A 13546-nucleotide genomic window follows, 5' to 3' on the forward strand; every position below is an offset into this window, starting at 1 on the left:
AAGAATACCAAACAAAACATAATAGAAAACCATAACAGTAGAATTACTAATAACTGTATCGTACTATAGAATGCCAGGCATAGAAAACAAAACTGTAAGTTTGCAAAAATTAACCCCTGGGGTTTTTTATATGCAGTAGCACAATGTTTAGACACCCTGAAAGAAATGGATGCCTTCTGATTTGAAAGGAGTAGAAAAGGATAAAAATGTATCTGATTGTCCTGGGGTTTTCCATAAAAATCATCGAGTAAAAATATTACATTTATCATGATAAAAAGAGCATTACATAAGAACATGAGCTATCAATTGCACCTCTCCAGATTCACAGGGACTTTGACAGTAGGGGTTTTCGTGGAACCTCTACTCAAGAACTGCTGATGGAAAAGTATTCAAACACACCAGAGAAAAGACTTTGAGATCTTTTTCAATAGGGAGCACATATAGTTCACTGATTTTTAGGGCTGAAGCTATTATTTATAGGGCTAAATTGATATTATTACTATTTGCAGAGTTTGTAGAGTTTGGTGGAGCTTTCAGTTCGAGCAGTTCACATGCTCCTACTTACTTAATACATTTGTATATCACTTTTCCTCCCGCCAGAGGGGTCTAACTTGGCCTGCAAAGCTGTTTTCCTCAAACCACACCCACCTGCTCTTGACATCATCAGACGGGCACTAGGGAAGGTTTAAATCCTCCTCAGTTCTGCAGGATCCCATGCATTGAAATTCCCTGCTAAAACAGAAGATTCCCTCCATCATTTTAGAAGAGGTTTCCATGCAAGCCTGCATGGAATCTCCTGCTAAAATGATGGGAACCTGCCCCCATAGTGGGGAATTCTAAAGCATGTGCCTCCCTGAATCAGGAAGGGGTGTGCAACAGAAGTGCCTGCGGAAACAGAGGGATTTTTAACTATTGTGGTGTTTCCATGTAAAGCTGTGTGTGTGAGATCTCCTGCTGTAATCATAAGAACCCTCTTTTTAGCAGAGGATTCTAAATAGGACTCCTTCCTTGTTTAGGGAGGGTTGTGCATCAGGATCTGCTGCTAAAATTGAGGGGTTTTAACCATTGTTTTAACGGACATGGGTGGTGCTGTGGTCTAAACCACTGAGCCTAGGGCTTGCCAATCAGAAGGTCGGGCAGATCGAATCCCCGCGAAGGGGTGAGCTCCCATTGCTCGGTCCCTGCTCCTGCCAACCTAGCAGTTTGAAAGCACATCAGAGTGCAAGTAGATAAATAGGTACCACTCCGACGGGAAGGTAAACGGTGTTTCCGTGCGCTACTCTGGTTTTGCCAGAAGCAGCTTAGTCATGCTGGCCACATGGCCCGGAAAAATTGTCTGCCGACAAACACCGGCTCCCTTGGCCAGTAAAGCAAGATGAGCACCGCAACCCCACAGTCGTCCGCTTCTGGACCTAATGGTCAGGGGTACCTTTACCTTTACCTTTCCCTTTACCTTTACCTTGATCATTGTTTTAGCAGGGAATTCTATGAATTCCATGAAAACCAGCATAGGATCCCCTGCTAAAACAATGGTTGGGTCCCATTCTGCAGACAAATCTCAGATGCACTCCTCCTTGAATCGGAAGAAGGTGTGCTGAAAAAGAGGGTATTTTACCATCACTTCAGGAGGGGATCCATGGAAACCCCTGCTAAAACAAGGGAATAAAGCCTTCTTTTTAACAGTGCCTTGCAAGGTGTTTTGAAGTCCCAACTTTGGCACTTGAAAGTGTCATGCACATGACATTATTGTGATGTCATGTGATTGCCAGGTGGGTGATCCCAGCCACCTGCTAAATTTGGCCTTTGAGGCTGAGCCCAATAAGCATCTGGCCCATGGAACAAACAAGGTTCCTCACCCATAATATAAGCAATCCCATCAATATGATTTGTTTGTTTGCAGAGTGCTTCAGCAATATGCATCAGTGTCGATGGGCAAAAAGTCTGAAATGAGCTGAAGGAACTCGGCGCATTTCGAAAATTAAGTTTATGATTTTTTTGTGGATAAGCTGAATTTCTGGTAGGAAAGATCAAGAAGAAGAAATGGAGGATAATCTGCTCATCTCTACATATTACTAGTCAGAACAAATGAGATCCAGATTCCCACCTCTGAAGCATGATGCATTCTTTGGCAAACGTAGTGGTTTCAGATTAATTTCAGCATAGTAATGGAAAGCTTCTTGTGAAATTTCTGATACTTTAGAGTGAGCGGTCACAGCTAATACACATATTTTAGTTAGGTCTGAACACTTGTCTGGTGGTGACTCATGCTCATTATAGTCTCCGTGTTTTCACTGGGTATAAAAGTGTGTGCGCACACGTGCACATGTACAGTATTCTAATGAAGAGACTTAATGTTATTTTAATAGTATAATTTTTAAAGTTTGTGTTTATATTCTAAATTGGTTCTCATCCGTGCTATAAGCAATTCACCTTTCTGGAGGTTTAAAATACATAAGCACAAAAAGCCCACCTGAATCTAATCCCATTTCACCTCAGGTACAGCATCTTGACCCAGGTATCCAGCTTCCCAGTTCTCCATCATCTGGGAGAAAGGCTGTAAATATAGAGAAGAACCATAGCTCAGTGAGAGAGTTGCTGGAAGCCACAGTAAGGGAGAATGCTTTTTGTGTTCTGGTCCTGCTTGTGGGATTTCAGCAGGCGTTCGAGTGGCCAGTGTGGTGTAGTGGTTAAGAGCGATAGACTCGTAATCTGGTGAACCAGGTTTGATTCCCTGCTCCTCCACATGCAGCTGCTGGGTGACCTTGGGCCAGTCACACTTCTCTGAAGTCTCTCAGCCCCACTCACCTCACAGAGTGTTTGTTGTGGGGGAGGAAGGGAAAGGAGAATGTTAGCCGCTTTGAGACTCCTTAGGGTAGTGATAAAGCAGGATATCAAATCCAAACTCTTCTTCTTCTTCTGCCACTGTGAGAACAAGATGTTAGACTAGATGGTCCATTGGACTGCTCCAGCAAGCTCTTAGGTTTATATTAGACACAATTGCTTTGCAAAAGTGTGTATTAGGAAAAAATGCACAAAAATGTGTACATTAGGGGAAGTTTGCCCTAAAATGCTGGTGAATTTTCATGAGGACTTTTTAAAAAATTGCAAAGTGATGTGGAGAACGAAACCTAAGCTTGGAAAAATGAGAAACTGATACAGTCATACCTCATGTTACGTCCGCTTCATGTTATGCTCTTTCAGGATACATCCCGTGGTGACCTGGAAGTACCGGAAAGGGTTACTTCCGGGTTTCGCCACTTGTGCATGCGCAGACGTGCAAAATGATGTCATGCGCATGCACAGAAGTGGTGAATCGCAACCCGCACATGCGCAGACGCGCAGACATGGGTTGCATTCTTTTCATGTTGTGAACGGGCCTCCAAAACGGATCCCGTTCATACCCCTGTATTTACAAATTTGCCCATCCCTTCCTAGCATATAACCATACTTGGACTAGTATCCTTTTCATTGTCTAGAAGCAGACACCCAGATCTTTTCAAATGTGGCATACCCTCCAACAACCTGCTCCTTTTTTGGTCCTGAGCTCTCATGGGAGCTAGCTGATTCGCACAAAAGGGCAAGACAAAAAACAAACAAATAAAGGTTTTTTTGGTCCGGTGCTCTGGTGTGAGCCAGCTGACTCGCACCAGAGCACTGGACCAAAATACAGGACATTCCAGGATCCAATCAGAAGCCAGGATAGCTTATTTCATTCTGGGATGTCCCACTTAAAACAGGACAGTTGAGGGATATGATGTGGCTCTGGCTCAAAACAGAGTCTGAATCTGGAGGCAGAGCAATTTCCAATCCCCACATTACCTGAAGGAAGTGACACTTTTGAACATGCCCGGGGGTGTCTGTTTCATATAAAGAGAGGTTGAAAATGCTTCCCTTCTTTCTAGCAAGCTCTCCTCAGCACTGCTTACTCCTCCTCCCTTCTGAAAGATGGAGGTGCTGTTTATGAGGAGGGTACAAGCAGCTCAAAAGGAAGGGGTGTGCCCTCCATTGTTCATTCGTTTTCCTCTAAGCTTTCCTTGAGAATACTTGGGGGGGGAACCTTAAAGCTTTTTTTAAAAAAAATGTCTCAGAAAGTTCTAAAAAATGTGTTTTGAGGCAAGCCAAGGGGAATTCGCCCATCACTAATTTTATGGTGTTAGCTTGTTTTTATAATGTTGCTGCTTGCTCTGAGCCTATGTGGAAAGAGTGGATTATAAATCAAAAGACACGTAGATATATGGCAGTGTAAGAATTTAGTGGCACATGGGTGCTATAAACTCTCCAGGCCTCAACATCTCTGAAAATGCCTTTTTTTTTTTTTTTTGCGCCTGTAATGTGGGATGGAGACACAAACACACACACACACACACACACACACACACACACACTCCTAGCAAGCTGTCAAGATGGCAATTTGAATGATGGAGGTTTTTTTTCTAGAGGAAGGATGAAAGATCCCTGATGTCATCTGAGTCAAAATTCTCAGCAAAGTCTTATTTGATAAGAGAGATAGCTGCAGAACCTCCCTTGAGATGAGGAGTGCCTCTTGTTTATTAAGCGAAGGTTGGCAGGTGATACAATACAAAAATAGTCCCTGCAATTGTGCTAATAAGTATAAAGAACTGCCTTTCCACCGTTGCTGAAGAGTTGGGTTTAGGGCTTCTTATTGTACCTTCCTCAGACTTGTTTGTTGACTATTGGTGGGCCTGTTCCAAATCATTATGAGAATCCTCTTCTGCTCTGACCAGTGAGCAAGTGGCTTTTGAATGCTTTTTAAAAAATAAATAAATTAGGAAATACTATATGACCTGCTCTGGCCTATTATTGTTAAGTGGTTTCCTTACTGGCCTGACTGGTTTCCCCAGAATTATAGACTTCAATGATATTATAATCTGAAGAATGTCAAAATCAAGGTCTGTGAAGAAAATAGGACCAATGCTCATCTTTCAGGCGACAGGGAATGGCAATGAATAGGATTTTAAATAAAGAACTGTGCACGATGCAGCTAAGGTTTAAAGCAAATTAAGACAATCTGTTAAAATAAACAAATTGGTCTGTATCCAAGGTAGTGCCAAGTTAAAATCACTTAGTTAAAGTCCTATCCTTGTTCTGCTGGTGTAATGTTTGGCACCAGGGGAAAGTTGTTGAGCAAGAGAATGCATGTGTAGGTTGCTGGTGACTTGGTTGCTCAATCTGTTGTGCAATTAGTTTCTGCTGGCACAGCTGGTGACTTGGTTTCCTCTGCTGCACAGTTTTAAAACCCACCCATCTGCTAGCACAAGAGCATTAGATACATCCCATTAGTTTGTATCATAGGGGAGACAGAGGAGAAGTGGGACCTGGAACAAAAAGCCACATTATAGGTAAAGGTAAAGGGGCCCCTGGTCATTAGGTCCAGTCGCGGACGACTCTGGGGTTGCGGCACTCATCTCGCTTTATTGGCCGAGGGAGCCAGTGTACAGCTTCCGGGTCATGTGGCCAGCATGTCTAAGCCGCTTCTGGCGAACCAGAGCAGTGCACAGAAACGCTGTTTACCTTCCCGCCGGAGCAGTACCTATTTATCTACTTGCACTTCAGGCTTTCAAACTGCTAGGTTGGCAGGTGTAGGGACCGAGCAACCGTCGTGGGGATTCGAACCGTCAACCTTCTGATCGGCAAGTCCTAGGCTCTGTGGCTTAACCCACAGTGCCACCCGCGTCAGGATAGTTACCTCTTAACATAATTGCACAATTGACATCCAACATTCTGTGGCTCCTTGAAACCACTGAGCATGCTTGGTGCGCATTTGCTTTGGTTTTTCCTCCTAATATTTAGTACTTTTGCATACCTCAGAATTCTCCCAGGCATGCTAATCCCTGCCTCTTATTTATCGGTACTGCCATTCTGCATGCAATAGTGTCGACACTCAACCACCCGAGTTCTCAATTTGAAGGAATTATGCAGGGCTCTCAGTGCTTGCACAATGTTACAGTAGACATTACAAGAAATAGCAGAGAAGTGATTCTAGGCAGTGGGTTCTTGATGACTCTTGTAACATCCCATTTCAACCTAAAATTGATGCTCCACATCCTCCTGGAACAGACACACAAACGGAGCTACATGAACATATTCACGGCTTCAGCTGCGAAAGCTGTCGCCCAGTGCTCTGATTCATGTCTCAAATAGAATGAAATAATCTAGTTATACACCACTGTTCTTTGTTTTAGACCAAATCTCTTGCTTTGCATTCTGGACTAAATGACAGCTTTTGCCCCCGGCCTTCATAAAGTAATATGTGTGCACCTCAGCAGGAGAAGCCCGTCAGCGATGTGGTAAATAAATAAAGTGGAGGAAATATGTTATTGCTTTCATATCTAAAGCTCACTCAGACAATAAAGGTTCAGCAAAGAAAACCCATCCCAAGCCTAAACTGTCTGTCGACTACCTGCAGATACCATAAATGTCTAGTGTAGAAACAGTAATAGAACATCTGTGGAATAAGCTGGTACACTTAGTAATGTATTGAAAGGAAATCAGATTCTTTGTTCCCTAAATACCTTAGGCTGTTAAATATTATTGATTTCAACCAACAGCCTTGATGGAGAGCATGTCGCTTTGATGACATCCACCTTCCTCTCCTAAAAACCCGGGGTGAGGAATCTTTTTGGCTATGCAGGTCTGATCCTCAGACATGGCTGAGACAGTCCTGGGCAAAGAGGATAGGAGCCTGGAGCCGTGGGGGCAGAAGGCAGAAAGAAGGTTAGATCATGAGGACAGCTTTAGCAAAAAGGAGGAGGTGGTTAGAAGCAACAACAAAGAGCTGGATCTGGATCTAGCAACCCCAGTGGTGAGGTAGGAGAGCTGTAGGAAGTTTGTTATGGAAGCAGGATCTAGTGATGAAAATGTTAAGAGTAAGGGACTCACTGTTTGGAGATAAGACTCACTCTGGGGCTGTGAGGATCCTGGGGACCTTGGGCAGCGATAAGGAACATGTCACAGCATGTGTAAGTAAATGAATAAATACTAGGAGGTAGGAATCAATCAAACTGAATAAGATTCAACCTCTTCACATGTTCACCCTTCCAGCTTAGTACAGCCCATGTAAGTTATACTGGGAATGCAGTAAGTCCAAATCACTCTTGCAATAACAAAATAAGAGGGTGCACACCTACATCACATTTGCTCTCCCTCTCCTTGTTTTGTTGTAACATGTGAAAAAATAAAGGAAGGGGGTGGGGCTGAGCAAGTGGGAGAAATAAGCAGCCATGTTCAGCATTCCCCATGCACTCCAAAGGGTAACCCAGCTAACCACAGAAACTTTTTTCATATTATTTTTAAACTAAATAAAAAATCTGTATTCATAATCTTCAATAAATCCCTCCCCCATGTATTAGTTTCCATATTCGCATACCAAACTGGTATTCACACCCTGCACAACAATGGAAGCTTCTTCCACAAAAGCACACATTTCAAGTTCTGGATGATTTCGTCCCGAATAAATGCACATTTTTCATTTTGACCTCAAAAATCAGGAATTGTGTGCACTAGAGTAACAGCAGCACCAGACAAAAAGTATTGAGTTGGGAGAAAACTCACCCTCCGTATCACCCTTTAACCAAATGCCTTGAATGGGGGAACAAATATGTGATCAAAGCATGTTATACAATGTGCTTTAAATCCCTTTGTGTACATCTCTTTATTGGGTTACAGCAAGTTCTCCATGTATGAAGTGCCTTATTATGAAACTATATTTCAATGCACCCCTATTGTACAACACCTTGTTATTGTACTGTTGGCGACATGGCTGGTGCTGATGCTGCCAGAAGCAATCTTTCTTTCTTTTTTATGCCTCCTCAGCTTGGCTGATTCATTCTGCAGATCAAGTGTGGATTTCAGCATATTGTGTCATGCTTATTCTCTTGGATCGGTATATCCTGCCCTCTCTCTAATCTGGTGGGTTTAGTTTTGAAGCTCATAAATTGCACCAGGCTCTGTTTTCTCTACAGTGCCTCCGGATGATCCCATAATTATTGGAGGGCCCGTCATTAGTCTGCGAGCTGGAGATCCTCTGAATCTGACCTGCCACGCGGACAATGCTAAACCAGCAGCATCCATTATTTGGATGAGGAGAGGAGAAGTAATAAATGGAGCAACCTATTCCAAGGTAAGGGTCTGAGATTTGGAATTGGGGTCAGGGTGGGTGTCAAAGAGGACAGCTAAGGCCCACCCAGGTGGTGATGACTTGGCTGACTTAGAGATGGACCTTCACAAGGAGAACTCACGTCACATTATTAGTAAAAAATATATATTTCTACAATCTTCCATCATGGAACTCGAGGTTCCATACATAGCATTCCCAAAGGGTCTTTCAACCAGGCATTGACCCAGTCCAGACCCGCTTAGCTAAGTTGTCTCAAATGCCCTCACATCCTAGACAGGGAGGACTTTTTGTGGTGGGACAGAGATATATTCTCCCTGTCTCACAGCAATAAAATTCCAGGTCTGCAGAGTTACAACACATCAAGAGTTTGATGCTATCAGCTGTGGATTGAATCGAGGAAGGAGTTTTTATCACACTGTATTTGTTAATTTGCTTAACATTAGAATTCTAGGTCTGCTAAATACAATACAGCAGGAGGTTCAATGCTATTTATTGATTGAATTGAATTGAGATCAATGATTTCCCCCCCCTTAAACATCTCACTGTATCTGTTAATTGCCAGGATATCAGCTGTGAATGACTGCAGTTAATTACATGATTATCAGTGCTTGTACTTTTCTGTGTTTCATTTCCCTCTGACCTCACTGTTTACATTCCCCATCGCCACAAACCAAGTGTGTGTATGCATACCTGTCGCTCAGGATAACACTTCATGCATCTGATGGACTGAAGTCCCCCAAAGCTTGTGCCATAATAAATCCATTTTTCTTTAAGGTGCTTCTAGATTCTGCTGCACCAAAAACAGTAAAAGTTAGCAGGGTCGCCCCTCTTGAAAAAGAAAAGGAGAGGAGAGGGGAAAGGTAGAGGAGGGAGATCAGATCTCCAAGGTCATAACAAATGATGATTAAAAACACACACAAACATAAAATCCCAGCCACTGAAAAGAGGCCCTTGAGGTACTGGGGTCCTGAGCCACATAACGCTTTATAGGTCAAAACCAACACATTGAATTGAGCCCAGAAACTAATTGGTATAGAGAGAAGGGAACTCTATACTAATCAGTATAAAGAGGGAAATTATTATTATTTTCCTAATGATCAGAAACTCCCCTTCTACTATGTATTTTGAAAAGTGCTTTGTTTCTCTGTTCGCAGTGCATTTGGACAGCTTGTCCAAATTTAGCAATATGATTTTTGAGATCAAGGAGCGTATTTTCACCCTTGTTTAGATACATAAATGGATACCATTTTGATTCAAGATGGTGGACCGAACCTTTCAATACTGCACAGATTTAAAGCGCTAATTTGAAAACTGCCATCGTCTTTGTTTGTTTGTTTCTTAGAATTCCCGAGCAACATTGGTTATAAGGCTGCCAGTGCATTTTAATTGCAGCAATAACATTACAAGCTTCCTCAGATGGCCTGAAACTGCCTCTGCATATGGGCAGAGGTGATGGCAGGCAGCTTGGTGAAACAAATTGTGAGCGAGCGCAGGAACAGAATTTTTAAAGCAAGCATTTTGACAAAATAAACATTATTCAGGGCAAAATGGTCTCCAGTGCAGGTGTGGAGGCCTTAGCCAGTCTGTGTAGCCTCCTTACGTCCCCTGCTGTGAGCTTGACACCAGGCTACAATTTCTCAAAGAGTGTTCTGTGCCCAAGTGCAGCATTTATATTAGTTTCTAAGAGTTTGTTTCCACTGAAAAGAAAATTCTTCTGCTGGAAATGCCACTAAGGTGCCTCTCAGGCAGGCGAGAAGTGCAAGAGCACAGGGAGCAAAAGAAACCACAGTGACCTCTCTGTATTTATACGTAGCAATCACTGAGATGCCCATATCACCTTCATACCTTTCAAGCGCAACTTTCTCTTTGGCCATCTTGAAGTTTTTGCTACAGTCTGAGTGCAGATTTACATCCCTTTGCCACATATTTGGAGAAAGCCCCTAGTTTAGTGGTAGAGCATCTTCTTTGCTGGACGCAGGTGGCGCTGTGGGTTAAACCACAGAGCCTAGGGCTTGCCGATCAGAAGGTCGGCGGTTCGAATCCCTGCAACGGGGTGAGCTCCCGTTGCTCGGTCCCTGCTCCTGCCAACCTAGCAGTTCGAAAGCACGTCAAAGTGCAAGTAGATAAATAGGCACCGCTCCAGCGGGAAGGTAAACGGTGTTTGTTTGCACTGCTCTGGTTCACCAGAAGCAGCTTAGTCATGCTGGCCACATGACCCGGAAGCTGTATGCCTGCTCCCTTGGCCAGCAAAGCGAGATGAGCTCCGCAACCCCAGAGTCATCCACGACTGGACCTAATGGTCAGGGTCCCTTTACCCTTTACCTGTCCTCTTTGCATCCCACCTTTGAGGGCCAAGCCCTCACAAGGCAGTTTAAAAAACAATAATAATAACAACTGGGATTGAAACATTAATTTGATATGTATTATAAACAATCCATTAAAAAGCACCTGGCTAAATGCCAGCGGCAAAATATTTGAAAAGCTTGATGGAATAAAAAAACTTCAAAGGATCTGTTTGAAACCCATAGGGGGGCAAAGGAAACTTTTGGAGGAGGGAGTTCCAAAGATGTAGGATCACGACTGAAAAGGCCCTATCCTTGGTACGTACTAACCTGGCCTTTCCTAGGACACAGGAACTTTGGAAGCTGCCTTAGATGAAGTCAGACTAAGTCAGATGGGTCCACCTAGCTCAGTGCTGCCTGCACTGATGGGCAATGGCTCTCCAGAATTTCAGCAGCCCTACCTAGAGATGCTGAGATCTTCCCCATGTAGGGTGGATGCTCTGGGGTACAGTCTTTCCAAGAAAGTAGGGCTGGTGGAAACTATGTGCCACATCTGCACTGCAAGGAGGCAAAGTGAAAGGGGTTATTTATGGTATCTCTGAGGTTAAGGCAGCAGAGGAGTAGGCCAGTTAATGTTATTTTTATGCCTATTTAATTGGATTTTAATTCGTACTACATATACTTTAATGGAGCACACACATATTTTTAACATTTTAATATGTATTTTTATTTAAAAAAATGATGACCTTCCCCAAGCCTATGGAATGGAATGGACAACGTATTTCAATAAGCTAAAACCCTCCCGTACTATGTTCCTGTCTCATCCTGCACATGGATTACTTCCTGGGAAAGATAAAAGGATAACTAATTCTGACATCAATTTCCAGATGTTTCAGCTTTCATGAACATCAGATTACAAAGCAGAAATGAGCCAAAGGACTGGTAGGAATGTTGGAGAATTCCAACGAAAACAGAAATAGAATCTAAGATTTCCAGTGTCTGCTTATTTGTCCCATGTTCTTCCCACAATCTGGGCCCCAAGTACCTTACAGACTGCCTGATTCTCCATCTCAGCTGCTGAGATCCTCTTGCCATGGTTGCTTTCAGTCTACAGTTGAGAGATATGTAATTGATCACATCCCTCCCCATTTGCAACGTGTTTCTTTTGCACTAAAATGGAGTGGAATAATGTAACAACAGTTTAATTTATGTAGTTCATGTAATTTGCATAATTCATTACATAAGGTATGTAAATTGTGTAATTTTGTCACAGAGGACAGTGAGGTGCATAAAGTAGTTTTTGGCAGAAGCCGAACTGAAGCAAAATGGAAACAGTGCTGCATGCGGCTAATACAGGGCGGAAAGGAAAGCAGTGCCTTCAAACATCCCTAATTGTGCAGGTCCCTTCTGCAGCAGCATGTGGCACTTTGTCCTATAATCTAAGAACCCAGTTTAGGCTGTCACAAGAGTCTTGCTCAAATGACCACGTGCAATTAGGGACCCTGAATTGAGTCTCCAACCGCACAGAGACCCTACATGCATAGAATCATAGAATTGTAGAGTTGGAAGGAGCCACAAGGATAATCTAATCCAACTTTCTACAATGCAGGATCCCAGGAACCCTGGGATCAAGAGTCTCATGTTCTACCAACTGAGCTATCCAGCCTAGATGCATACATTTGTGCATGTGCATGTTCTGTTAGGAACATAGTAAGCTGCCTTACACTGAGTCAAAGCCATAGCTCAGTACACTGGCTGGCAGCGGCTCTCCAGGATTTCAGACAGTGATGTCTCCCAGCCCTACCTGGAAATGCCAGGGATTGAACCTGGGACCTTTTGTGTGCAAAGTAGATGCTCTGCTATTGAATCACAATTCTTTCCTAACACCTTCTTACCTTCTGATGAATGCACAGGAATCTTGAATGTGGGCAGCAGCCATGAACGAACTCAGTGCATTTTCACAGAGCGAATGATGACTAAAGCCCAGCAACGTTATCATATTGTTAGTGAACATAGTGTGGGTTTTAGTCTCATGATGGAGGGAGGTTGTTCGAAAAGCTGATTTGCATGCTGATCAGTTTACACTAACACTGGCCAGGGATCAGGGGCAGGAGAGGAAGGCAGAAACAAAATCCCATATCCTTCCTTTGCAAAATAAGATGCAGAAACCGTCTCTTGGATTTCAGTCCTTGGCTAGCGGCAGCATGCTCTGGTCCAGGCCGCCTCTGTTGCCTGCCTGCAGCTTCATCTGCATTAGCCAGCCTCATCCTCCAGGCCTTCTGCTTGCTATCGGAGAATCCAGCATCTGATTTGCATAAGCGGCGTGACCTTTCTCTCACCGCCATCTGATTTGCCTGCAGTATTATAGGAGGATTCTTGCTTTATTGCACCCAAATCCTAAGACATTTCATTTCTCCTGCCATCAGCAATCTCTCAGGAAATGGCCAACGGGTTGCTGTGCACCAAAGCTGCAGGAGAAAGAAGGTGGATGTGAGATGATGTGGGGGTGGGAGTGGGGGACCACGGATTTTTAAAGCACAGCACGATGGCACTGTTTGTGCAGTGGCGATTTCAAATCCCTTCCCTGTGTTTCTCACAGAATATTTCCTGCCCACCCCCCCTTCTTGTGTAATCTTGATCAACACAACAAGCACACATTTCCTCTTCCCCAAATGCCATGTGGACACAGCAGAACAATTAAGTCCACAGCTTGACCTTGTCTCCTGGAATCTCGGGCAGCAACCGATGCTAATTAGAACCGCGAAAGGGCTGACCTCCCCCCTCCTCTGACTTGGATGGAATTAATTCCTGTCTAGCCCATTAATATGCAAGTCTGTCAAGAGAAGGGTGTTGTTGTTTTTTCTTCCCCTGGTTCTGGTAGAGCGTTTTGCATTTGGATGCTCCTCTGCTCCCCGCCTCCGCTTTTTGTAGGCTTGTTACCTCCTGGAGGAAGAATGGAATGCAGCAAGGCATGAAAGTGAGGATGGAGAAAGAAGCCAGCATAAGACCAACAGAACAGCTCCACCTACACTGTTTGAGCCAGTATGCCTTTCAGTACCAGTTCCTGGAAATTGCAGGCGGTGAGGAGAGTGCTGTCGCCCTCCGATTGTGCTTGCAGACATCTGGT

The 13546-nt window shown here is 43.7% G+C and overlaps 1 protein-coding gene across 2 annotated transcripts in view; it reads left to right on the forward strand.

The window, feature by feature from the left end:
* Positions 1-13546, forward strand: part of KIRREL3 (kirre like nephrin family adhesion molecule 3) — a 738195-nt gene that overhangs the window by 550034 nt on the left and 174615 nt on the right. For both annotated transcript variants that reach the window (XM_053367286.1, XM_053367287.1), the window contains exon 5: positions 7983-8140. In XM_053367286.1, the coding sequence (XP_053223261.1) occupies positions 7983-8140 (158 nt within the window). The remainder of the gene's footprint in view (positions 1-7982; positions 8141-13546) is intronic.

This window comes from Podarcis raffonei, chromosome 15, assembly GCF_027172205.1.
Source record: "Podarcis raffonei isolate rPodRaf1 chromosome 15, rPodRaf1.pri, whole genome shotgun sequence".
Classification (NCBI taxonomy): domain Eukaryota; kingdom Metazoa; phylum Chordata; class Lepidosauria; order Squamata; family Lacertidae; genus Podarcis; species Podarcis raffonei.